The sequence below is a fragment of the Phycodurus eques genome, chromosome 10 (genome assembly GCF_024500275.1).
Source record: "Phycodurus eques isolate BA_2022a chromosome 10, UOR_Pequ_1.1, whole genome shotgun sequence".
In the NCBI taxonomy this organism is placed as follows: domain Eukaryota; kingdom Metazoa; phylum Chordata; class Actinopteri; order Syngnathiformes; family Syngnathidae; genus Phycodurus; species Phycodurus eques.
This window is the reverse complement of record NC_084534.1, coordinates 27391971-27417779: the sequence shown is the minus strand read 5'-3', so window position 1 is coordinate 27417779 and position 25809 is coordinate 27391971. Positions and strand designations below refer to the sequence as shown.

At 41.8% G+C, this 25809-nt stretch overlaps 1 protein-coding gene across 3 annotated transcripts in view; it reads left to right on the top strand.

Moving 5' to 3' along the window:
• arhgef10la (Rho guanine nucleotide exchange factor (GEF) 10-like a) overlaps positions 1-25809 on the top strand; it is a 117646-nt gene that overhangs the window by 19757 nt on the left and 72080 nt on the right. For 2 of the 3 annotated variants that reach the window (XM_061687071.1, XM_061687070.1), the window contains exons 4-16: positions 3428-3522; positions 6066-6137; positions 6218-6348; positions 7202-7297; positions 9142-9250; positions 11237-11337; positions 11479-11556; positions 13086-13265; positions 15178-15294; positions 19544-19636; positions 20096-20266; positions 23086-23231; positions 24789-24961. In XM_061687071.1, the coding sequence (XP_061543055.1) occupies positions 3428-3522; positions 6066-6137; positions 6218-6348; positions 7202-7297; positions 9142-9250; positions 11237-11337; positions 11479-11556; positions 13086-13265; positions 15178-15294; positions 19544-19636; positions 20096-20266; positions 23086-23231; positions 24789-24961 (1562 nt within the window). The remainder of the gene's footprint in view (positions 1-3427; positions 3523-6065; positions 6138-6217; positions 6349-7201; positions 7298-9141; positions 9251-11236; positions 11338-11478; positions 11557-13085; positions 13266-15177; positions 15295-19543; positions 19637-20095; positions 20267-23085; positions 23232-24788; positions 24962-25809) is intronic. The other variant, XM_061687072.1, reaches the window with a different exon arrangement.

Genomic DNA, 25809 nt, shown 5'->3' with positions numbered 1-25809 from the left:
AACCCGTGTCCTGAGATTTGGAAGAAGCTGAAAGGTAAGCAGTATCATCATTAGTGAGTGGAAAGGCCCCAGTGAGAATTGAACTCACGACCTTCAGAACCTTACAATACAATCGCAGTGGAAAAAAACTGTATTGTGGTGTCATAGGGCGCATTGGGTAACTCCGACCAGCAGAGGACAGCGTTAATTCGTTACAAATATTATGTTTTTGTGTTTTGAAGATAACAAATAAAAACATTTCAAATTAAATATGTAGCAACAGACTAAGACAAATCCTTTCTGCACCCTGCTACACAAACGAAAGTAGAGCAGGAAAAGGTTGACTGTGATTGGCTGCTGTCATGCACATTTCCGCCATGTTTGATCGAGTGGATATGCTCACAGCTGATCGCCGTAATCAACCTGAAATTTATCGTGATGACTAATCGCGATAAATCGCCCAGGCCTAGTTTAGAGTTGGCGTCTTCTTTTCACCCTGCGAGCAAGGTTACTATGTTGGAGTTATGATATTACAAAGCACTCGGTATTTGCTAGTGTGTTGTACCTGCGAGATTGTTAAGATGAAAGTAATCAACAAATCCTTTTTTTTTTTTTACCCAATTTTGTGTTTATTTGTGCCACTTCATTTGCTTATCACTTGCTAATCTGTGCAGCAATCCTACTTCCTGTTTACATTCTTGTGACTAATAAGAGTGAGGTCACAGGGTTTGTTGTGACACATTTGGGTTCTTTGGAATCTTTACTGAACATGAAGTGAACCAGGCGGGAAACGAACATTATTTGCAAACCCTTTAACTGATTTGGACCACAGAAAACTCCCATTTTTTAATATTTTTTTTTTTCCAATGAAAAATTATTTTGGGTGCTCGTATGCTACTGTTTAACATTTCTTAGGTGTAAGAAGTGCATGGTTGCTGATTCTAGCCATCCATCCATCCATCCATTTATTTTTTTTACCGCATATCCTCACTAGGGTCACGGGCTGCTGGAGCCCAGCCCAGCTATCTTCGGGCGAGACGCCGGGTACACCCTGAACCGGTCGCCAGTGCTGATTTTATATATTTTGATATTCACGGTAGTTTTGTGCAGGACCTCCAGAGGGGCATGAGCATGTATTTCTGTGGAGACCCAAATTTGGGAGTCCACAAGTTTAGATAAAGTTTATGTATCATCAGGGTTAACAAATTCAACTAATTCAATATAACGTGTGTGTGTGTGTGTGTGTGTGTGTGTGTGTGTGTGTGTGTGTGTGTGTGTGAGTGTGTGTGTGAGTGAGTGAGTGAGTGTGAAGAGTCACAAAAAGGTCCTGGCTATTTCTCATGCAGCAATAATTTCTGCCGAGTCCACAATTTCCACTTTGCCTCAGTCAATAAGTCGGGCTCCTAAAAGGGCGAGCTATCAATAGCAACTTCCCACCATTGAAGTGTGAAGACTGTCAGCACATTTAGGAAAAATATCGCAGAGATGACTATTTTTATTGTCAATAAACTATTTATTTATTTTCTTTACATCCTTGGCCCGTTGCAGTGCTTCTGCTCTTCAAGCCAACATTTACTTTTGTGTCCTTTTCCCCCCTGGTGACGGATAGTCTTCATTAAGCACACAAAAAGGAAACCATGACAACACAGCATGTATGCAGAGTACGACTAGCACTTTATCTCCTTCTCTGCTCTTTTTTTTTGACTCAACAGTGTTCCCTCGTTTTTGGCGCTTAATGGGGACCAGAACCCCCCGCGAAAGGTGAAAAACCGCAAAGTAGGATTTGCCCGTCCCCCACACCCCACAGGAATTTTCGTGTATGTGGGTACCAGAATGTTTAAAATATGTAAACAGTATTTATACTTTACATATTTGAGACAAAGATTACAACAGTACACATATTTACTTAAATCTTTAATTATAAAACCTTATACAGTAATTAACATTTATTATACAGTACTTACCTTAACTTAAATTATCGCTTAAACAAAAAAAGTTATTGCGAACACGAGACTGGCGAGACACAACAAGGGAAGATGCCGGGTGAGGCTGCGATGATGCACAGCCAATCAGCTCACGGGATAAATCCACTCGTGCTCTCATTGGCCGATGTCGCGCCGGGAACCAATCACGCGCCTTGTATGAGTCCCCGTACAGTACAGGCATGTATAAAACCTCTGAGTCAACTCATCTCTTTGTTTGGCATGTAGGGAAACCTTCTCTCGCGCGCATCAACATGAAACAACGCGTCTTTCCGCAATATGGCTGCCAATATGGCTGTATTGTCCTTTTATTTCTTTATTATGAATATTTTGCAAAAACCCGCGAAGCACTGAAGCCGCAAAACGTGAAGCGCAATGTGGCGATGGAACACTGTATACCTCTTTCTGCTTCGCATCTCTTCTGTTTCAAGTGCATTTATCTCTCATATGAAGTCTTCCAGTCATCTCGGCTGCGCAAGCAAAAGAATCCGTGGCTACGGTAAAAAAAGCTAATTTGTAGAATACCATTGAGAGTAAAAAAATCCTTTTTTTAATGTATTTAAGTACATTTCAGACTTTGTACTATTTATTTTTTTTTTTTTTTTTTACTTTCGCTTAAAAGACTTGTATCAGTACTTTTCCTTTTACCATTAAAAAAAAAAAAAAAGATTTATTTTTTTATCGGTACTTCTACTCAAGTACAGCATGTGAGTACTTTTGCCACCTCTGTTTGCACTGCATTGCGGGAGTGGTTCAAAAGGAAGAGATGAAAAGGCGCAGCTCTACCTGCTGCAGGGCAGGGGGCAGCGCAGGAGGAAGGGCGGCAGGCTTCCACCTTCGGCCTGTGCAGTGCCCCGGTGTTGATGTTATTTGCATTGGAAGAATGATTCCCACGCCTTCTCCTTGAACACTGCAGACAGGCGATGATGGAGTTTGAAATAATGTTAAATGTTTTGGAATCATAATTTGTGGTATAGTTATGGTTCAAACTATTAGAAGAAGAAGAGGGGAGTCACTTCATTTTTTGCCATTATCAGCGGCAATATTTGGCATTTTGAAGCATATCTGTACCAGCCTTTTTTTTTTTTTTTTTTTCCCCGAAATCCGACGGCCAATAAGAGATCAATTTAAAACTGAATAGGCTTCAGGCAGCTATTTAACTTGATAAGACATGCTGCTGAGCCTGAAAAGTGTCAGAGTTTTTGAAAAAAAAAATTGAAACCAATATTTTCCCTTTTACTTCAATTGATTATCGGCTCCAAATATCGGTTGTCGGCCTCCTTGACCACTAATAATCGGTATCAGTATTGGCCCTGAAAAAAACCCGTATGGGTCTATCTCTGGAATCAATTACTTGTGGTTTTTCGCTATTGACAGCAGGGTTTAGGATTACTGTACTAGTTAATAAGGCACCTGGCTCTCACTTAGCGTTGGTCTAAGTGTGCTGATGTTCCGTTGCCTCACAGGGTCCCTGCGGCAGCCCAGGTAATAACCTCGAACGCTGATCCAGGAGGCGGCGATGCGGAAACGGCGAAGGAAAGCTCCGGGGACGTCCCCGAAGGTACGCAACGGAATGACTTTGACGAGGGGAAGTATTGCCGACGAAGGCCGCCATAGATTATGCCCGAGCTCGCCTCGGGATTCGGGTTCATTCCGACATTTGGATTGGATTGTTTATCCGCCGCTCGGCACGACCGCGGGCGACGGCACGGTGACGCGGGCAGCGGGTGAGCTTGATCCGAAGTGGCAGCAGCACCTTGGGTTCATCTCACACTTTACTGATTGCTAAAGAGAAAAATAGTCACTCCACTGCCAACACTTGATTCCGACACAGACGTGAGCCCAATCCTATGACATAATACAGGGTGAGTGAGGATCAATAGGGGAACATTTCCATGCAAGAAAAAATTTCTGAAAATTTCACAGGTCACACAACACCGACGCCATATTGTTTAATATTAATTTGAAGCACATTTACTTTTCAACAAACCACCCCACTGTAATATTTGTGTTTTAGATATTTTTTATTTTCAAGTTTTACATAATGTCTTCTGAACTAATTAACATCTTCTTCTTCTATTATTATTATTATTGCTATCAATTTCCCCAATATATTAGATGTAAATAATGTATTTTTTAAAAAATGTTTTGTTTTATTATTATTGATGAATTTATAATAATAATAATATTTTATTATTGATGAGTGTATCATGATTGATAATTATTGATGATAATGATTTTAGGCATATTTAAAACACATTTAAGAAGTTCCAACAGTTCACAAAATGCCATCGCTATAGTAATCATTTCATTGATTTCATTTCATCAGTATATTGCGTAGTTTATGTAGTATTTCATTACCTTCGTTACAAAAAAATGCAAACCTGGGAAGGCTCTGCCAAAGTTTGTTGTCTCTGACCTCGCATGGGATGTCGCCAAATGATGATGTGTTTCCTGTTCTTAGGCATTGGAAGAATGTCATTGTGTGGCAAATAGCTTGTTTTGATATTTGTGTCACACACTTAACAAGTAGGACAGGTCCACTGCGAGGAACTGCCAATGCTTTGCAGCTACGCCGCTAGCTCAAGTTGTTTTGCTCTGAAAGCACAACAGAACATTTGTGTTGATAATCCTCTTTTTGAAGAAACAGTTTTTTTTTTTTTTTTTTTTTTTTTTTTTGGGCCGCCTTGAAAGTCTGCTGAGTAATCCTTGAAGGAATAGACTTTTCTAATCAGATGAATTGAAAACAGCGATTGCGTCTCTTGAGCGGCTTAGTAGAAAAGCAATGCAGACAAACGGCAGTTCAGAAGCGAATCGATAAAAGCTTAGTGAGCTAAATTGGGCTCAGAGTGACGAGAGTAAGAGGCCATGTGACGTGAGACAAAGTGGATACCCAAATCAGTTCATTGTTTTTTCTTGTCAAAGTGCGCAGAGGAATCACTGCTGAAGTACAGTTCAGTTGTTTTTAACTTTTCAGGATAATAAGTTTTTTTTTATTTTGAAAAAAAAAAAGTTTCTTTTTAAACGTTTATCGAGGTAAAATTCCCGTTTAACCATAATGCACAATACATTTTAATTGAATCATTATTTCAGTGCAGTTTTTAATTTTCCTATGTTTAAGCACAGCGTTAATGTTAAAATCATGCATAATGTTACTGTATAATAATAATAATATAGATACTTTTTAGGAATCAAACCTCTGTCTTGTTTTTGATGACCGCTTGGGCAGAAAATAGAGAAAAAGTCAGCACAATCCTTCATGATCAATTAATTCCTCATTAATTATTAATTGACTAATAATTAATATTATTAGGGGCGATTTTAGAGTATCCAATTAATCTACCATGGATGTTTTGGGGATGTGGGAGGAAACCAGAGTACCCCCAGAAAACCCACGCAGGCAGGGGGAGAACATGCAAACTCCACACAGGCGGGGCCGGATTTTGAACCCCGGTCCTCAGAACTGTGAGGCAGATGTGCTAACCAGCCAATTAATTAAAAAAAAAAAAAAGGGTAGTTAATGAACATATTAATATTAAAAATATATAATTATTTATATATTTATTATTTTTTATTTATTTACATAATTTTGTTAACAATCCAAAATAGATATGTTTATGTATTAAATTACCTAAATTGTCTTTTTTTCCCATTAATTTTAGATGATCGAAGATATGAAGGAAAGTATTTTAATTCATTTTCATTATTCTTTAACACTTACAATTTTGAGAAAATGCATGATCAAGTAGTAATGTTTTGTTTTAATACAAATTGTTGTATTAATTTGAGATAATAGATCATACAGATAATATAACATTATTAATAATAATTCAGAGATAATTAATCATACAAACAAATTAAGTATTATGACGATACACGATAGACAGAAATACAGACAAAAATGCACAAAAAGTTTAAAAAAATCTACCTGTCTTGACAATCAACTAAAATGGAGCATTATTATCTCAGTGAAGTCATTGATACAGTTCTATTATTAATTGACCAAATATTTTGAGCAGTGTATGAACAGTTATAGCTCGTCTCTAGATAGGATCATACAAAAAAGTAATAATTAAAACCGCCATTGTTATATTTTTTCACCAGCCTCACATGAAGTTGAAGCCGATGTCATCTATGACGATGTCCCGTGCGAGGAGCCCCTCTCCCCCGATGAAGGTGCGTGGAAGATGTGCTCAACCCACCTTGGACCTCGTGTGTAGATGTTTACTTATATAATCTGCGTGTGTGTTCTGTAGATACGCTCTACGAGGACGTCCAGCGGGACTCGTGCGGCCCGCCTGTTGCAGGCAACGGGTGGAGCTCCAGCGAGTTTGAGAGCTACGATGAGCAATCCGACGGCGAGAGCAAGGTGCCCACACGCAGCAAGGTAAGGACGCCGTGTTACTACCTCCGCCAAGGAAATCTCCACCCAATTTTGCGATGATTGGTGAAACCTGTGTCGGGGGCTGAGTTAATTTGCGTTGTTGTCAAAGTACGAACGCGAGAATTCGACCCCAAATGGCTGCTTCAAGTTTTTAGACAGTGTTGTTTTCAGGACCCTTAAAATAATGTACAGATCAACTCACCACTGCCTCTTCCATCCACTGGATGGCGCTGTGGATACACCCCTGCTTTGGACCTCTGCTCTGTGGAATCCATACTAATATGAAAGAGGTTATGCTGAGACTAATAGCCATTTTTTACCCATCTGCACGCACGTTTGTTATTCAAGGGAAGCTCAATCGATGGGAGAGCAAAGCGGGGAAACAAAAGGGTGATCTATGTGGACACAGAATGACTTGCTCAGGTAATTAAAGCACGGAGGTCTGTGGGAAGTCTTTGCACTTTTCAGTCTGCTGAGCAAAGAGGAGAAGACTTTAAGCAGGAATGCCAGAGTAATTACTGGGGAAACATTAACTATTAGGGTTTCTAGCTCAAAACACATTGCTTTTAATTAGTTTTACCCGATTAACTTTTTTTTTTTGCCTTCTCAATGTGGAAGTTGGCTTGATTTGTTTTCTATTTTCACACTTTTTTGACTGCCAGCAGGTCTCATAAATCAAACTCCCTTGAAACAATAACCCCTCCATGCTTTCACTTCTTGTCATTATTTTGACTCCCATTTTGTATAGATAGCTTTAATCAATTTTCTCCCCGCCGCCCTATCCTCGCCTTCTTTTTCCCGTCGCTTCCCCATTGTTTCTGCTTAACGCTGGCTCCGCACCTTCCCCCACCTGTAGCTGTCCCCCGAAGTGCGGCGGCTGAGGGAACGCTGTGTCAGGACCAAGCGTGAGCTGGCTATGAAGCTGTCTGGCAAGCACAACTATGACATCAAGGTATCTCATCAACGAAAATCCAACTCTACGTTTGCCAACAAGCTCAGCTGACTCTCGGCTATCCTAAAACTTTCCTGAAGGCCTTTGTGACCTCTTTGTCGTTCTTGGTGCCTTAAAAATAATATTGCGCATATTTAAAGGTACAATTTGTGCTTGGTTTGAAACAGATCCTCCGAAACCATAAGGGGCAGTGTACTGCATGCCAAGATGAGGCTAAAAAGCGAAACTGCAAGATGAGACAAATGGTAGCGAGTTAGTTTGTTCATGCTCAGGTAATCATCAGCTTTGACACTAGCAAACTACAGCTAGTTTGTCTGAAGCGCGTAACTGCTAGCTCTTTAACTCCACGTCGATAGGGGGCAGACTTATACCTTAAAGTTGTATTGTCAGAAGAATTAAGTCAAAGCTTGGAAATTAGCTAAAGTTTGACTGAATAATTAGCTGCGAGCTCTTTAACCTCATATGGGCAGTGTATGAACAGAAAATGTCTTGTATTGTAGAAAGGGAAAAACAGCTTCAAAATGGAACCAGACTAGTGCTAATAACAGCTACCTAGCTCAGGAAGCTAGCAAACCAGCGATAGTTTGACCAAAGAGCTAGCCACTTGCTCTTTATTTCCACAGCCATCGGGAAAAGACTTACCTGAAAGTTGAATTTTAGGAATAACAACTCGTGTGTTACTAGACTAGCGGTAACACCTGGCTAGTTCTAAAAGGCATCAAATTAGCTACAATTTGACTGAAGAGCTAGCCACTACCTTATAATTACCACATCCATAGAGGAATATGAGGAGTATAAACTAGCTTTAGTTGCAGTCAAAGTTAGCAAACTCGCTACAGTATGAGCAAAACGCTCCGCACCCATATGAAACAAAATATTACCAGAAAGTTGAAGAAGAAAAATTCTTACCCGAGTTTTTAACTAAGCTCGAATTGTAAATGTTAGTGTTACTTTTGACATTTTAAAAGGTTTTGATCAAGCTAGTTCAGGGCTGAATACAGTTAAAAAGTTGCAGTCTGGCCTTCCCAACTTCCTGAGCATGGCAAGCTCTATTTAATAGCGCACTACAACATTTAACTGTTGAAAGCGCTCTTGTCAGATGAGTTACCTAGCTTGCTAGCTAGCAAGTATTTTTTTTAAATTACCATCAGTTACCATCATAAATTACCTGGCTGGATATATCCAAACCGAATGCTAAAAATGTTAAAAATTGAAGCATAAGGCTCATGACATTAGAAAGCTAAAGCCCTTTTTAAGGCTAGTCACCTGTCAAAATACGTATCATATACCCTAGCACAAGCTAGCACTTCTGAATCTGTACTCCAAACCAATAGGAGTCAAAACACCATTTTCTTTAAAAAAAAATTTTTTTTTAAAATTTAATGCTAATGTCCTCAGCATGACGACAGCTTTCAGTTAGCGATTGAGTAAACAAGGGATATTATGGGACTAGCCTACTCGTCCCTATTGTACCTTTAAATATGAAAATTGCACTGTTGAATGCTTGTTTTTTAGCATGTTTAATTCCCAAACTGCTAACATTCTTTCAATGAATGACCTACTTTTCCTGGCATGCCATCTAAATTATGACAATGATGTAATGCACAATGTATTCTGGGCCCTGTGTGGTGTATGGTTGCCGGGCTTAGAGGTGGATTTGAGGACACACTGAGCCAGAAACACGGCTCTCCCTGCGCCACCATCAACTCGCTCAACCGGTCTGATTAGCAATCGCGGGGGAGCTGCAGATGGCGAGATTCCCACCGTGATCGCGTCCTGTCAATAGTCTATGGAGCCAGTGATGGAACTGTGATGCCCTCTTCCCCTTGCCCCCCACAAACCAGGTGCAGCAGCTCATGAAGGCAGCCAGAAGCAACACCAAGGATGGACTTGAAAAGACCAGAATGGCTGTCATGCGCAAAGTCTCCTTCCTGCACCGGAAAGACACCATCGGTAACCTAACGTCTTTCTTTCATCTTTAGCCATAGCTTTTAGCTACTTGGGATCCAAGTAGCCTCCCTTGGGCTCTGGGCTTCAGTCTGTGCGTTGATCCGACACCACTTTTTCCTCCCTAAGGGTTCTTAATTAACTGTACAGCTTACCGTAATTTCCCATGTATAATGCGCAGCCCCAAAGTTGACCTCAAAATTCTGGAAAAACCTTCAACCTATGTATAATGCATTGTTACAATGCATGATTTTGCTTCTACCCATATGATCAAAACGAAGTATTATCTGTATTTTTTATTTTTTTTTCAAAGAATTATTCTGAATTAAGCACTTTATTTGAACACAAGCCTTTTTTTTTAATTGCTCTTATTTTGAAATTCACAGCCCTACTTTTATGTAGTAAATGATAAAACACACAACTGTGTGTATATGTTTGATTACCCAGGCAGAATTTGTAAGATCTGTCCAATTCTTTTCAGAAAACATGAAGGACCAGGCGAAATACATTGAATTTTATTTTAATGGGTTTCAAATTAAACTGTTAAGCATTTCAGAAAAGCATGATCATTAAACAAAACATAACCATAAAGTAACTAATGATGGTTGTTGCTCAGTCATCAGTCGTATTTAAAAAAACAAAAAACAAAAACAATATTTCACAAATTCTGCCTGTGTATGTAAACTTATGATCCCAATTGTACGTGTATGCAGTCATATGTACCCCTGTCATATTGGAATGAAAGTGTAGTCTACACCTTTTTCATAACCTCTCGGGGGCGGAGGCATAGTGGAATGAAAGTGTACAGCTTTTTCATAACCTCTGGATGGCGGCATACATTTATAAAATTCCCATGTTTTTTTTCATTTTCTCCTATACCTATGTATAAGCCGCGCAATTAACGTTTGACAATTATCTGGGGTAAAAAATGTGCATTATACACGAGAAATTACGGTAAATCAGATTTTAACATTCTTATCGTCATCAAGTACAAAAAGGAAGTTAAGCACTATATACAACTATTACAAGTACTCACTGGACAATTTAAATTAACCCTCCTGTTACTGTATTTTGCGGGTCATTCACCTGGTTTAAAGTTTAGAATGTAAAGCAAATATTTGATGCTTGTTTGTTTATATGTGCCCTGCCATTGGCTGGCGACCAGTTCAGAGTGTACACCGCCTCTCGCCCAAAGATAGCTGGGATAGGGTCCAGCATGGCCGTGACCCTAGTGTGGATAAGTGGTACAGAAAATGGATGGATGGATGTTTTTTAAACACACGTTGTATTTTAAATACTGACCTGGCAGTGACACAGAGAACTAAAAGTGGGGCAGGAACATTTAATTCCCCCCACCCACCTATTATTCACAAAATATAAATTTTGTGGAAAAAGTAAATTAGTCATTCTAGTAGTTAAACGTCATGAAATATATTAAAAATAAAATAAAATAAAACTATTCACTCTTTGAATTACCCCTCGTGTTATGCTGTGGGTCACCTTGGCTCTCTTTAAAGTGTAAAACTCAAGAAAATACTGTGTTCTAAAAATGCAACCAACATATACAATATATATATATATATATATATATATATATATATATATAATTTTATTATATAGTATTTTTTAATTTACATAGTATATTAAATACATTGGCCTGGCAGTGACACAAGGGGCTGAAAGAAAAAGAAGAAAGACCGAAATTAACTCTCCCTCCCCTAATATTCATGAAAGAAATCTTTACTTTGTAGGGGAAAAAAAGTTATTCTACTAGTACAAAATACTGACTGAATAATTATTAAATGTTTAATGATTAAACTTGCAGCAGCTCACATTGACCCATGAACATTTTTGTTGTACCTAACAAGTGGTTACTGGTACTTTTCTCTCCAAACGCTGCTATTTTATTAGATTGTATACAGGTCAGCATAATACATTGTGGACTACAGGAGGCTTTCAGTTATGTCCTTGCTTGTGTATCTTCGGGAACAGAGGTGGAGGACGACGCGGGTTACCTGGATGTGGCGATATCCGACGTGACGCATCCGCCGCCCCAGCTGAGTGCCATGCCGGAGGGCCTGACCAGCCACCAGGTTGAGACTTTTTTAACTTCCGTCCTCTTCTTCCTACTGCTACCCAATGATTTACGGTAGTATCCATCAGCCACATCACCGTGCCACGCGTGGCGCCATCAAATCCTCTTAGCGCGTCACGAGGGTCTTTTGTCTTTGCAGGTTGTCAGGCGCCACATCCTCGGCTCCATTATCCAGAGCGAGCGCAGCTACCTGGAGTCCCTCCGGAGAATCCTGCAGGTGAGCAGAGGCCCTCTTTACTGTCGCATGCCACGGAAACATGTCATATGTTTAAAGGGATTGCTCATTTCGCCAGTTATTTGTTATAACCGCACACCTTAAACAGTTGAAATTAAACAGTCCTGGAAGTAGAAACTAAGTAGAAACTGTCCAAAGAGTAAGAAAAAAAAAAACACAGCATCCTCAGGCACATGCACTTGTCTGCTGTTATTAATTGTAACCACTCTTTGGGTTGTGGGAGAAAACCAGAGTGCCCGGAGAAAACCCACCCAGACATGGTGAGAACATGCAAACTCCACACAGGTGGGGCTGGGATTTGAACCCCAGTCCCCAGAACTCTGAGGCAGATGTGCTAACCACCGTGCCGGCTTTATACACAGTCAAATAACAAAAAGGTGCATGGCACCCTCAATCACCCCGGCTTGTGCTCGTGTCCTACCAGAATGCAGTCGCTCTTCTTGACAGTTATTCATAATAACTGCCACCTTGCACAATAGAAATCAAACAGAAGACGATTCTGTGACAGCTTTATGACCGATTGTTCACACGGTACAAACAAACGTAGCCAGATGGGACACTTTGCGATGTGCAGCTTGGTGGAAAAATGTCCATCTTGTCACAGCGTCCAGTGGAGTGGGAAAAGGCGGCATGTCCGCAAGCCCAATTACACACTGAAGGTTGTGACGTTCTTCACCGCTGGATGAATTTTTCGGGGGCAAGAAAATTGTGAGGAAAACAAAGAAAGACACATTATGTCCACTTGAAGACATGTGCCAGGCTGGCTGCTGGAGATTTGATCAACATCTCACTGAGTCCATTGCAAGGCTTTTTACCTTTTCCGCCTCTCTTACCTTGAAAGTTGAAATATACTGCAATCCACTTTTTTCCTTCTTATTTCGTGGAGTGTTGGTTGATTAGAAGGTCCCCAACTCTCTGCTTCCGTGTGCAAAACTAATGGGCCACTTAGACACACAGACAAAGTTATAGATTTCTTTGGTATCCAATTTTTCGGCTTCCACTTTTCAGGAAGATTTTGGAGTGTGATGGTGGGGATTTTTACCTCTTTTACACAGAGAGCCATGACAGTAAATCTTTCTTTACCTTTTAACCAGAACCTTGCGAACTCCAGTTATTCCCACAGTAGCATACACTTTCGAGAAGCACAGCAGTTCAGTGGTTAGCATAGATGCCTCACAGTTCTACTGTGACACCTCAGATGCAGAAATTAGACCAGGGGTCACCAACAGGGTGCTTGTGAGCATCAGGTAGCCACTAAGGACCTAAAAGGCTAAAAATCGCTCATCACTGGTGGGACATTGTGATTTCCTATTCTTTATTAATAACATTTAACATAAAAATTGAAGGTAATTGTATCAAACTGGTAGCGCTACGCATTAATCCGTACCTAGTAAGTGAGCAGCTTTCAATTTCAAAAAGGTTGGTGATCCCTGAATGAGATGATTAAGAGGTATTTTAGTCTATTTACGTGGACTTAATGACTGATATCATGCCATACTCTCTCTGTGTAGGAATACCACAGACCTCTGCTGGAGGCCGACCCACGCATCCTGAGCCCACGCAAGATCCGACCCATATTCTACAGAGTCCGGGAGATCACGCATTGCCATTCCATGTTCCAGATTGCGCTGGCGTCGCGCGTGGCTGAATGGGACAGCTGTGAGAAAATCGGAGACTTATTCGTCGCCTCGGTCAGTGTGAAAACCGACCTTCCTTGTACATTTAATTTTGAATGTGTAAGTTTGCGGCGAGGGAGCGATTAGCACGTCTGCTTCACAGTTCTGAGCTTCAGTTCGATTCTCGAGTCCAGCCTTCTTGTGTGTTACGATGTTTTCCCCGTGCTTGCATGGAGACTCCAAATTGTCCTCAGGCGTGAAAGTTGTTTGTCTACATGTGCCCTGCAGCGGCTGGCGACCAGCTATAATCCTGACATTATTTGATATATTTGTGTTGCTAACCAAAACAGCAGCACCTTTTTTGTCGCACTATTAGTGATTTTTTTTTTTTTTGTGGAGTCAGTGTCTTGAGCTACAATTAGCTTTCCACTGCACTCTGTCCATATTTAGTTTTGGGCTGCTATGTTACTTTAAAAACGTACTTGCACATTCAGTGCACTTGATACAGGGCAGTGTGTCAAATATTCTTTGACTTCTCAGTGAATCATGCATGAATCTCATTCCAGTTACCCACGACCCTGATGAGGACAAGTCTTGCAGATAAAATAATAATAATAATTAAAAAAGTTTGAGCTGAGTCACTATCAGGCAGTCATTAAATCATTTACCATGGCTTTTGCTAATCCAAACAGAGGCGGCTTCCCTGTCAATTAACATTCCAGGAAACTCTGTGATCACTCCGCAATGTTGTACGCATCCATGTTTATGTTCCGGGGAACTCCAATAATTATAGAAAACACCTTCAATAACCTCTCAAAACTGAGCATTACCTCCACCAAGGAGCCACGTTTATTTGCACTTGCGATTTCTTCTTATAGAACTTTATCCTCTGCCACAATTCAAGTGAGCTGCAGGTGTTAGATTGAGAAAATTGGCGAGGGTGAAAGAGGGACACGTTCTGGCCCTAAAATGAATGGGTTCAGCAGGACTTTTTTTTGTGTGTGTGGAGCTCTGCACCCATTAGGCCCACTCAATATTTGTCTATCAGCGCCAAGTGTTCGACCCTCTAATTATTTGCTGGGCATCACGCAGTGCTGCTTTCTCGCTGTCCTAAGACCGAGAGCCAAAGGAGGCCTCGGCTGGGAGGAAAAGAAAGAAAGAAAGTGCTGGATGGAATTGACTTTTCTTTTCATCAAATAAAAAAGTGCAAGAAAAGCATTGGTGGGAAGTAACGAAATACAAATACTTGGTTACTGTACTTAAAAAGCTTTTCCTGGTATCTGTACATGAGCAATTATTTTTCTGAATAGTTACTTTTACTCTCTACATTTGAAAACTGATACTGGTACTTTCTACTCCTCAGTCAAAATAGTTTTTTTTTAAAAACTTTTTTAAAACTCCCGCAGACGATTACCAGACAAAATAAAAAACGTAAATACAGCTCGGTAAAGTTTAACTGCCGTTGAGCTCTTGGGGTCTTATAAGGCTGGAAAACCAGGGACAGCAGCAACGTGGAAGAACGTGAACCGTGGAGCATTAACGAAAACTAAAAGAATGAGTCATGTCAATTGCGTTATGTCGTACCAGCCTAAAAACTACCAGCTTCTAGCATTACACACACACAAAAAATCAGCCTTCTAATTTGGACAATACAAGTGAAGTGTATTCTTTTAAAACAACCACACGTCTTTGCCTTAGTAATGTCTGCTAGGTCGATGCTAACACACAATGCAAAACACCATAGAGAGGCTGTCAGAACTAGCATCGATGTGGCAGTCTTATAACCCTTTAAGCAACAGAAAGTTGTGAGTGCTTTTGCCACCAGTAAAGATAGTTGTCTCTGAAACTCACTCTGAAAGTGCCCGCAGTGAACTCTTGGCCAAACACTTCAACACGACGCTCACTTTTCATTACAATCATCTCCGACGGTGTGTTTGCGACGCGGGCAAACAGTCATAAAGACGTTTCCTCCTTGGTGTGTCCTCAGTTCTCCAAATCCATGGTGCTGGACGTGTACAGTGACTACGTGAACAACTTCACCAACGCCATGGCGCTCATTAAAAAGGCCTGCCTGTCCAAGCCGGCCTTTCTGGAATTCCTAAAGGTGAGCTTCTGTTTTATCTGTTTTGTTTTCCCTCAAATAAAGGAACGGTTGTTGTTTGTTTTCCCCGGTAGCGTTTTGAGCTGATTGTGACTCGTCTCCCCTGCCCACAAGACAAATGGGCATTTAATAATGCATACATCAAACCAATACTTTCCTCAACTTACCTTTTTATGTGCTTTAGAAATGTACTGCTCCTGTGAAAATAGGTTTTATTAGATGTAGGCATATTTTATGGTCTGGGAATATATACCCTGCTTCCTCAAATAGTGGCCAGAGGCAGTTTATTTACTAGGCTGCAGAATGGGTTACTTCCGTGTTACAATGGGAAATGTGTAACCGCCTCACATTATTCCCTTTTCAGGTCTCTTTATTCGTAATTACACTCAATAAAGTAGTTCAGCAACCTACATGGGTCACTTTTGTGTTGTGGTCAGTTCTATCCCAAAGGAGACTGGGGGCAGCAAGAAAAATTGGAAATGTTCAAGGTGGAGACTGGCGAGAATGAGCATGACCCGCTACAACGGAATAGATCCACTCCTCACCGAAACGCGTTCGAAGTGTAACAATGTCTTGGTTGTGTGAAATGTTCATCAGCGTCGTTGCTGTAGACAAATGAAAGCGCTGCGAGGCACCTTCACACTGTACAGATGTAAGGAGCTGATGGAGCTTTAGAAAGCAGCAGTACCCTGTCATGGGTGTGTGTGTGTGTGTTCCGGTTGCTGCCTTCGCCCTGTCTCGTACACACCTGCTCCCGAGAGCATCTTCAGCGCCTGTGCCTCGTTCACCCTAATTACCCCTTGCATTTAACCTCGTGTCTCATTCGTTCTCGTCGCCAGTTCGTTGTACCTTGTCGTCGCGTTCCAGCATTCCTTGTTTCCACGTCACAGACTCACAGTAAGACTAGACCCTGTTCCGATTATCGACCTCGCCTTTTTGCCTCACGTTTTTGGATACTGTTGCCTTTTTTCGGATTGCCTGCCTGTGTGCCGACGTCTGCACGTTGAATAAACCTCTCTCTTTTCGAAACTGTCCATTTGTTTTGGAGTGGTGCATTTTTGGGTCCTATCCTCTGTTCCGTTCATGACATACCTGGAGTTCTGCAGTGTACTTTGTTGTTTTTTTGTTTTTTTTTTAAGAGAAAAATATTGGCGCATACCTGGCAGCCCAGCGCATGCTGTTACATGCAGCGCATTATGTACTACATAAAGGAGGTTTTCAATAAAAGCACTCAACCATTCTTTTCAAACTTGATGTAAAATCCAAGGTTAGATCAAAAGCAATATTCACAAGTGTAAATGTTAGAGTGAGTGGAACTCAGGATGATGCATTCACTGTGGTGGGAGTTTCTTAGTTTCCTTAACTTTAGATTGCCCGAGAGCACAGGTGTCAAACTCAAGGCCCGGGGGCCAGATCCGGCCCTTCACATAATTTTATGTGGCCCGCAAAGGCAAAATCATGTGTGCCAACTTCCATGATTCTTGTTCAAATCTGCACCAAAATTTCAAATTGTTGTAAATCAAAAATGATAACGTTGAGATATTGTAAGCATTTTTGTGTTACCAAACATTAATAATTGTTGAAAAACCCATTACCCTTGATTTCTGATTCCAAAACTAATCGCCTCATCATATTTACACACAAAATGTATGAACTAAAGATATTTATGGTTTCACAGTCATGACGGCCCTCTGAGGGAAACCGTAACTACAGTGAGAAAATGAGTTTGGCGCCCCTGCCCTCGAGCGCCACCATTCTCCACTTGGCTGCATCGTTCCTTTTTCTTGCTGCCCCCAGTCTCCTCTCATTTCGCGTTCCGACTGATGCGTTAAAGGCAGTGTGGTTTTCTCAGTTTCTCATAACGTTAGTTCTCGCTGGTGCTTATTCACTGCAGTCACCACTTAGCTGCAGCGCTCCGTTTTCTTGCTGTCCCTAGTCTCAACTCTCTACCGTGGCCTCCAGTGTTGTGTGCGAATAGCGAAAAACTGCAAGTAATGTTTATAATTGCTTTTATATCATTTCAAACTCATCTTACATTACCCTTAACAAAAAAGCTTCCAGATGATTTCATTTTAGCAGAAAAAAATAAAATAAGCGAATGCTCCAGAGCATTCGCAAACAACCGAGGCTAGTATTAGCTTCACCCTGATGTACAAAGATTTTAAGCAGTCAAGATGTCTCACTTCAACATACTTCCTTGACACCAATTATTGCCTCTCTATTAGCTTGGGCTTGTCATTTTACGGCATTATAAAAATAAAAAAAAATGTGCGAAAATACGCGCAGAACCGAATTTGTGAATAGCGAAACGCGACTCGGCGGGGGCTCACTGTAGACATATTTAGGTCCCCCTCCCAGTTCACTTTCTGCCACTCCACCACTCTAACTGATCTCCCCAGGTGAGGCGTACTCAAGCTAATGGTGGTGGAAAAACATTAGCACCTTGTAATTTCCGTGGCATCAAGTCGCGTTTTCTGCTCGCGTCCGCCGCTTACATCCTCCTGTCGCCCGGACACCTGGAAGCGACGGCGCGACGAATAACAAATCATAAATGAACCCCACCGGGTGTCCAGACTCCCTTTTGCCGGCTGGAGACTGCAACTCCGCTTGATGTCTCCCATAAATGATTAGTGGAGGCAGGATTACTGCAGGCGCGGCTTTTTGTAACAGCAGAAAAATTCAGCTCCTGTCCTTTGTGTTCAGTCAGGTGAAGTATATTATTGTCTGAGGCAGTCCCGGGGCTTTATCTGCTTTATCTGCCATCTTTGTTAAGCCGTTGAGCTTGAGCGTCACTGGCATGATTAAGACGTAGCATGTCCTCAATCACTGCCGCTTATGCATTTTGTATTATTCACATCATTTTGAATGACGGAAAACCGCCTCCAGTGGTGGAGTCGGAGGCACTATGGAGCTGGGGTCCTTTGGGGAGTTGGACCCCAAAAAGTCAACAACAGTGAGCCCCCGCCTATTATTTCCTGTTCCCTATTCACAAATTCAATCTATCGTCAGCTATTTACAGACACACACATCAATCCCGGGAATCTCTGCGTATTTTGGGCTTTTGCTGTAATGCTCTAAATGCCACAAGATAGCGCCAAAGCCCTCACTAACATTTGTGGTGTCAAGGAAGTATGCAACACATCTCTGCTGTTTGTATTGGGAAGGAGGCAAGTTTTTAGTTTTGGCAGTAATCAGTTGGGTTCCAGTTGATGAATGTTGATCTTACACAGGGATGACATTTCCATGTTACAGAGAATTGGATGTGATTTCCCTGTTGGATAGGTTCCTTCCTAAACTTCCTTCACTCCATTATCCATTTGTCTATGTGGACATGGTGCGTTTTCAGGGGCATATGTTCTTTTCCTTTTATTCATCATTAAATATACTGTAGTGTAGAACAGAGGAAGAACACTGTCAGGACAGATGGCGTCAAGAACCTTAATGGTCCATTATAATGTCTCAAACCATCAACATGAACATTATCAAACTCTTAAGGGCCTTACTCCAATTACTGCGTACTCCCATTTTTACCTAATAAGAGGTTAAGGCCTTGAGGAGTTGTCCATGCATCGTCTCACAGAAAGACCCACAGTTAGCTTTTTTCTTTCTACAGAATGTGTAGTAGGGCTCATTAGATTGTGAAATTGATTTTATACTTGAGTTATACTTGAGTCTAATTCGTGTGCAGTGATAATGTGACAATGATCCTGCGTCGAGTAACGGCACAAATTGGGCCGAGAAAAAATGAAGTCCTTTATCTGGTTTATTGGTTTGTGTTAGGTTTATATAAACTTAAAGGTTCATTAAAGAGGGTGAAAGAGATTCCATGGCTTAAGACCAAAGCCAGACTAAAATGCTCATTCGAGATAAGGGACTTGCAGAGAGGCATTATTCCAAAATAGCTGAAGCCAGTTTTAATTTCTGCTATCTTAACACTCTTTCTGGGAACACGTGGGCTACTTGGATTAGCTCGATGACCAACATGCAATACAGAGGCTGGCCAGACAAGTCCTTGTTGTTAACGTTCCGAAATTCACACCAGCTATTTGGTCTTCCATTCCATTCTGGGATTTTTATGAGCGCCTGTAACCTTATTTACATTACTCCAGGACTGCGTCGTTACAGAATAACTAAGGGTGTTTTTTTTTTTTTTTTTTAGCAATGATCATTAAAACCACTGGACAGACTGTGAAAAACAGAAAATATATGACCTGCCTCTCTAATGTGTCCTGTGGTTCGTTTTCCCCCGCAGAAGAAGCAGGCATCCAGCATGGACCGCATCACTCTCTACGGGCTGATGGTGAAGCCCATTCAGCGATTCCCGCAGTTCATATTGCTCCTTCAGGTACGCCAGCGTTGAACGACTTCAGATTTGTTTGTCGTCAACGCTAAGGCGGTGATAGACTAATCGATGACATCATTTATATTTTTGAAGTTGTCAATTCGCTGTCTGCGCAACTGTTTTTGCCTTCAGCCTCCAAATACAAGCCCAAAACGCTATAGTTCATACCAGAGGTGGGCGTAAGTCACAAGTCTTAGCCTTTAGCTTTTGAGCAAACCAAGTCAATTCCCCGCTAAATTTCTAGCAAGTCGAGTAAAGTTATGCTTGGGCTATGGAAGTCATAAATCGAGTCATTAAATGTTGCTCACTTACAGCATACAGTATATTCACACATTAGCCACTTTGCACTCAATACCTGTACTTGCACTAGTCATCTATACTAACATTTTCACAGTCATGTGCGCTATAAATCGGCAGGTCAGTGATGAAAATACCAACAATCGCTTTGAATGCCTCCTGTAGGACATGCTCAAGAACACGCCCAAGGGCCACGTGGACCGCCTGCCGCTGCAGCTCGCCCTCACCGAGCTGGAGACGCTTGCCGAGAAGCTGAACGAGCAGAAGCGGGTCGCCGACCAGATCGCAGAGACCCAGCAGCTCGCGCTCAGCGTCAGCGATCGCCTGCTCAGTAAGGTGACCGAGCAAATCAAACACCTTTGAGTACTTTTGAGCGCCCTTGTGACCTGCAAATGAAAAAAACTGAAACACAGCGTCTATTTTTCGATAGCAGGACTGACTAGTAGGACTGTCACTATCGATTTTTTTCCTCCTATTGATTATTGGTCAAATAATCAAATAAAAATCACCTACTATTGATTTAAATGTGTTTACCTACTAACGTACATTTTATTCCCATTTATGAGGGATGGACTTTGATCCTTATACCACAGATGATGATACTGAGTGTATGTTATAAATTTGGTGTACAGAATTTGAGACAGCAAAATGGTAATTGCTAAACGGTTAGCAATCTCCATTAGCAGTAGCGCGCGCGCGATTCCATTTTAGGTCAACAAACGCTAACTATAATTCAGCTCACTCATAAATCGTGTTTTATGTGCATTACACATCTAACAGTGTCTTAAAAATCACTTACACTCTACTCTGTTGTCTTTGGCAAAGTTTATCAGTGTCCTAACACTGTGTCCGTCTGCAATAAATGTCAGTGTGAAACATTGGCACAAGCATGGTTCCGGGCAGAACTTTAAAACATATTTTTGTCCCGGCGGAGCTTCGAGGCAGAAATTTTGCATCGGCCTATTTTTGAAGTCGACTGAGCCGAGTTATTAATTTTTTTCCCCCCAGTCCTGCACCTGTGCTCATTAGAGTTGTTTGGGAGCTACAGCATATCCCAGTTGACTTTACGCACGTGAGAGAAGCATGGTACACCCTGGACTGGTCCGCAGCCAATGGCACTCAAAATGATCCATCGGTGTGAATGTGAGCGTTAATTGTCGTTTGTCTGTTTGCGCCCTGCGATTGACTGGTGACCTGTACAGGGGGTACCCGACTTCTCTTGCCAAAACACAGCTGGGATAGACTCTAGCTTAGCCACGACCCTTAGAATTAACAATTGCTATAGAAAACGGGTGCATTACAGAATCTGTCTGAATCATCCAAATTCCTGCTGCCCCGGAGGAGTTATCTTATAATTTTGTTTTCCTTCGGAGCACAAAACAATACTTGTGCAGTCAATTTTGTTTGAAAATTCAATTTATCAACAATCAATTCCAGACAGTGGCCAGAATTCTAATTATCAGCGATGATCTCTAGCGGGGAGGTGTTTTTTTGATTTTGATAAACTTGAAATTGACGTCTGTAATCACAGCCACTCTTCATGAGCTCCCCGGAATGTCGTGCGACTGCATTCCTCAACAAATGCTGCACTTTATAGAATTAGACGCGAAATGACATGTTTAATTGGAAACTGCTCCTCATCGCTTTCTATGGTGCGGTTGCATCACCCACCACCAGACTCAGTGCGTCCCGCCTCTCTCCTTCCTCCTCCCAGTCAGCCGATGCTTCCCAGGCCACTGCGATGAGCTGATTGGGCCGATCCGCCTTTACTCCTCGCACCCAATTCACTGCAGTCACACTGCAGAAAGGGAGCCTGCCTCTTCCTCTATTGCCCCCATAACCGTCAAATGAAATATTCATGCTTTGCCTCAAACTGTCTACGCTGGCCAGATTGAACAGATAATATTGAGAGTGTGAATGTGTAACGCACACGCATGCATACACGCACACATAAATGTGCCGCAAAGCCCTTTGTGCCCTGATACCGATGACTTTAAGGATGCGGTCTTACAGGAAGGAAGCCATTAAACCACCAATCGCTCCCTTTATGGGCTCGGGCCCCAAGCGAACCGTCGGGTAGCGCGCTGCATAGTCGGGACGTCCTCCAAGATGCTTACCCGCACTGCAGGTGGCGGATGCGGCATTTTCCCACACACAAACATCACATTATGGAAAGCTTGAAATCCATCTTTGAATGAGCTACTCGCTGCTGGTCGGCGGAATCGTGAGGCAGGCTTCAGGTCGGCAGAAGTACTCACGCTGTACTTCAGTAAAAATACAGATACTAGATCGATACGAGAGAAAAAGAGACTGGTAAAAGTAGAAGTACAGTGATGCCTTGATATACAAGTGACTCGAGTCTTTTGGAGGTACGAGCCGTCACCTGGCCAATTTTGGGGCTTTTGACTTGAAAGCAAAAAAAAACAATTTGCTTGAAATACTGTATAGACAAATTAACTCCTCAACAAGCAGCAGTTTGGCAGATAGTGTATAATTCTGACCAAAAAAACGACGCTTTTAAGCTATGCGTACTAGTTTCCTTTTTGAACTCGCATGAAACAATTTTTGTTTGTTGTTTCGGTGAGGCTAGAATAGATAAACGACGTTTCAAGATCTGAGATACACGAAACAAATCAAGCTTGTATCTTAAGTGTACTGATTCGAATCCTTTTTAATTCAAGGTAAAAGACAAAAATAAATAACAAAAGTCAATCAGCAAACGTCGAGTTTTGCTGTCCATTATATCCAACACCTATATTGCTAACTCGGCACAATGGGAGAAAGAAACTGCACACAGAATGGTTTCCCTCGTTTATGAACTTGAGCTCGTCACTGCCGGCAGCCTTGCTTCTTAATACATAAAAGCGGACACATTGATTCACACACTTGTAAAAGAAGCGGGATAAAGAGATGAAAAATGCTTCCCTTGAATCAAACTCTCTTATTAGGTGCTTGAATTGTGTGCATAGCTAACTCAATATGCAGCGAACTCTGTGCATCTGCATCCTGTATCTGAAAAAGATCATTTTCTCCACAAAATCCAAGTTTACCGTCATCCTCCCTCCCCCCGACACTTTGTATTCGCAACCTTCAGCTGAACTCGTGTGAAGCACGGCGGCCTCCTCTGATCTGACCCTTCCGAGTGTCCCTTGCAGCAGCTGAACCTGGAGCAGGGGTCTCTGGTCCAGTGCGAGACGCTCATCGAGACCGTGTACGGCGAGCGGGGTCAAGTCCTCAAGTCCAAGGAGCGTAAGGTCTTCCTCTTCGACGACGTCTTAATCTGCGCCAACATAAATGTCAAGTAAGTCCCGCCGGGAGATGCAAAAGTCTTCCTTTTTCTTCCACGTGTATTTGCGGTGTGTCGGGTTTTCCGAGGGAGACTGGCGGCAACTGGCAATTAGGTTACACGAGGCTCTAATGCGACGCTCTGAGGATATTCCGGCGCAGCACAGCAGATGTCTGCGAGGGGTTTTGGCTGCTATCTGAGCGTGCAGGAGTTCAGCCGGCTTTTTAAACAAACGCTAGAATGCCTAACGACAGCTGCAGGAGTCCTAGATTAGTGACTCCGGCTCTTTCCTATGAATCATCTATGACAGAACCATCCGTCTTATCTAGTAAAGCAAAGAGAGAGATTTTTTTATTTATATTTTGGATTTTTTTTGGTTTTGTTTTTTGCTTTTTTGCCCAAGATGCCGCTTACAGCTCTTCTGTCTGAGTAATTATCGCTCCGTGTATCATTCCACACAAGAGTACCAAAGTTGACTTTGCCCGCCCTCTAGTATTCCGACAAACTGAGCGCGGTGTTGATTGTCTACGTGATTGCACGAATACATGAATGGTAATGAGCTCCTCGTCGCAGCATGCCGTCCACTTCTGGCTTCGAACGTGTGATGAGTCACATCCCAAACCTAATTACAAAAAGCACCCATTTTAAGCTCATAGAAGACACAAAATTATCTTCAACGCTTACGAAAACACGTTCAGTAGGTCAGCGGAAGACTGAATTGTGGTGGAAGTTTACAAAAATATGTTAATTCAAGTCTGAATTGTCTGATGTGGACAAAAACAAGAGCACGCAATATTTGCTTCGGTTTTTACAAAAAAAAAAAAAAAAAAAGTTTTTTTTTTGTGCCAAAAACATAAATATTACGTTTTTGGCACATCAAATTGCCCTTGATGTTTACTATATGAATAAGTTACATTTACAAAAACGTGTACATTAGGTTCGTAGAAGAGTTTTTCTTTGATGTTGGCAAAAACATACATGCTAGATTTGTTGAAGACTGACACAAGGTTGGCGTTTCCAAAAACCTGAATATCAGGTTCACAACAATTTGTATTTGATATGCACCCAAAAAAATCAACTTGACCAGCACACAGACTAGTTTCACTGAAGACTGAATGGATGTTGATGTTTACCAACACGTTTTTTAGCTTGCTAGAACCGAAATTGTCTTAAGTTACAAAGACCCGCATGTTAAATGAATTGAAGACTTAATTGTCGTGATGTTTACTAAAACGTTACTAACGTTACTACAAAGACTACATTATCTTCGCCGTTTACATACATGAAGTTAATTCAGAAAACACATCAAAACACTCTTCGGTGTTTATAAAAACACATTTTAAGTTTGTTTTACATTAAGTTGCCCTTGATCCTGATGCAATACACGAATGTTAGGTTCATTGAAGACTACAAAATTGACTTAATTTCTCCTTCAACCCAAAACCTGTAAACCACCTGTTTACAGGTTTGTTGAGGACTAAATTGTAAAGAACATGGATGTGAAACATACCTGAATGGGTGCTTGTGTGGCTTCGCCATGTTCCTCAATTTACTCTTGTCATTTCCCACTAGGGGGTCTCCAGATATCAGCAGCCTGGTCCCGGTCGGGCCTAAGTACACCATGAAGTGGAGTGCCCCCTTGCAGCAGGTGCAGGTGGTGGAGGTGGGTCAGGAGGGTTGCCAGGGTAAAGACGCCGTCTTACAGCAGAGCGTGAGCAAGCGGCAAGGCGGCGCCCAAGCGTCAGGTGAGCCCAAGCCGAGATCAAGCGCACCTCATCGGTTTCATTCATTTACCACGTCCGCGTCTCCGTCAGGGCACTCCAGTGGTGTCCAAACATTTCCCCCCCGAGTGCCGAATACTGAAAAATGGAAGGATGCAAGGGCCGCTTTGAAATAAATGGACTTTATTAAAGACGCCTAAACGTTTCCATCAAGCCATTGTATATTGTTTCTATATTATGGTTATAGTAGTTCCTTGAGATACGAGTGACCCGACTTCTCCACGTGTGCGCACCCTAAAGAGTAGCACAATGTCTGTTGAACTGAAGCAAAAAGTGTGGCAAAAACTGTTCAACTCTTGAAATCCCTATTCATTATGTCATTGTTTTTCTAAAGTACAACATTATAGAGTGCTATTTCTTTTCTTGGAATTTCCATTCGTTTCAGTGGTGAACGATGATTTGATTGTCATGGAGGGAATTAAACTCGTAAGTCAAGCCGCTACTGTATAGTAAGAGCATTGTGGGCTGTTTAAAATTTTTGCTCGATCCCACGGACCAAAAAACAAAATGCACTGTGGACCGTCAATGTCACGCGATCTGTAGTTGGGCACCCTGTTTTAATCTCATCACTTGGGCTGACTTTTCAAGGGAGTCAGCACACACGGCTAATCAGTTTCCGTCCTCAAGTGTTCCGCGGAGGGCTGCATTCTCGTCCGCTCTGCTTGTCTCTCTGAATGAGGACGGTGTTTGCGATAAGGGATAGCGATGAATCAGAATCAGAACCATCTTTATTTGCCAAGTATGTCCAAAAAACACACAAGGAATTTGTCTCCGGTAATTGGAGCCGCTCTAGTACGACAACAGACAGGCAA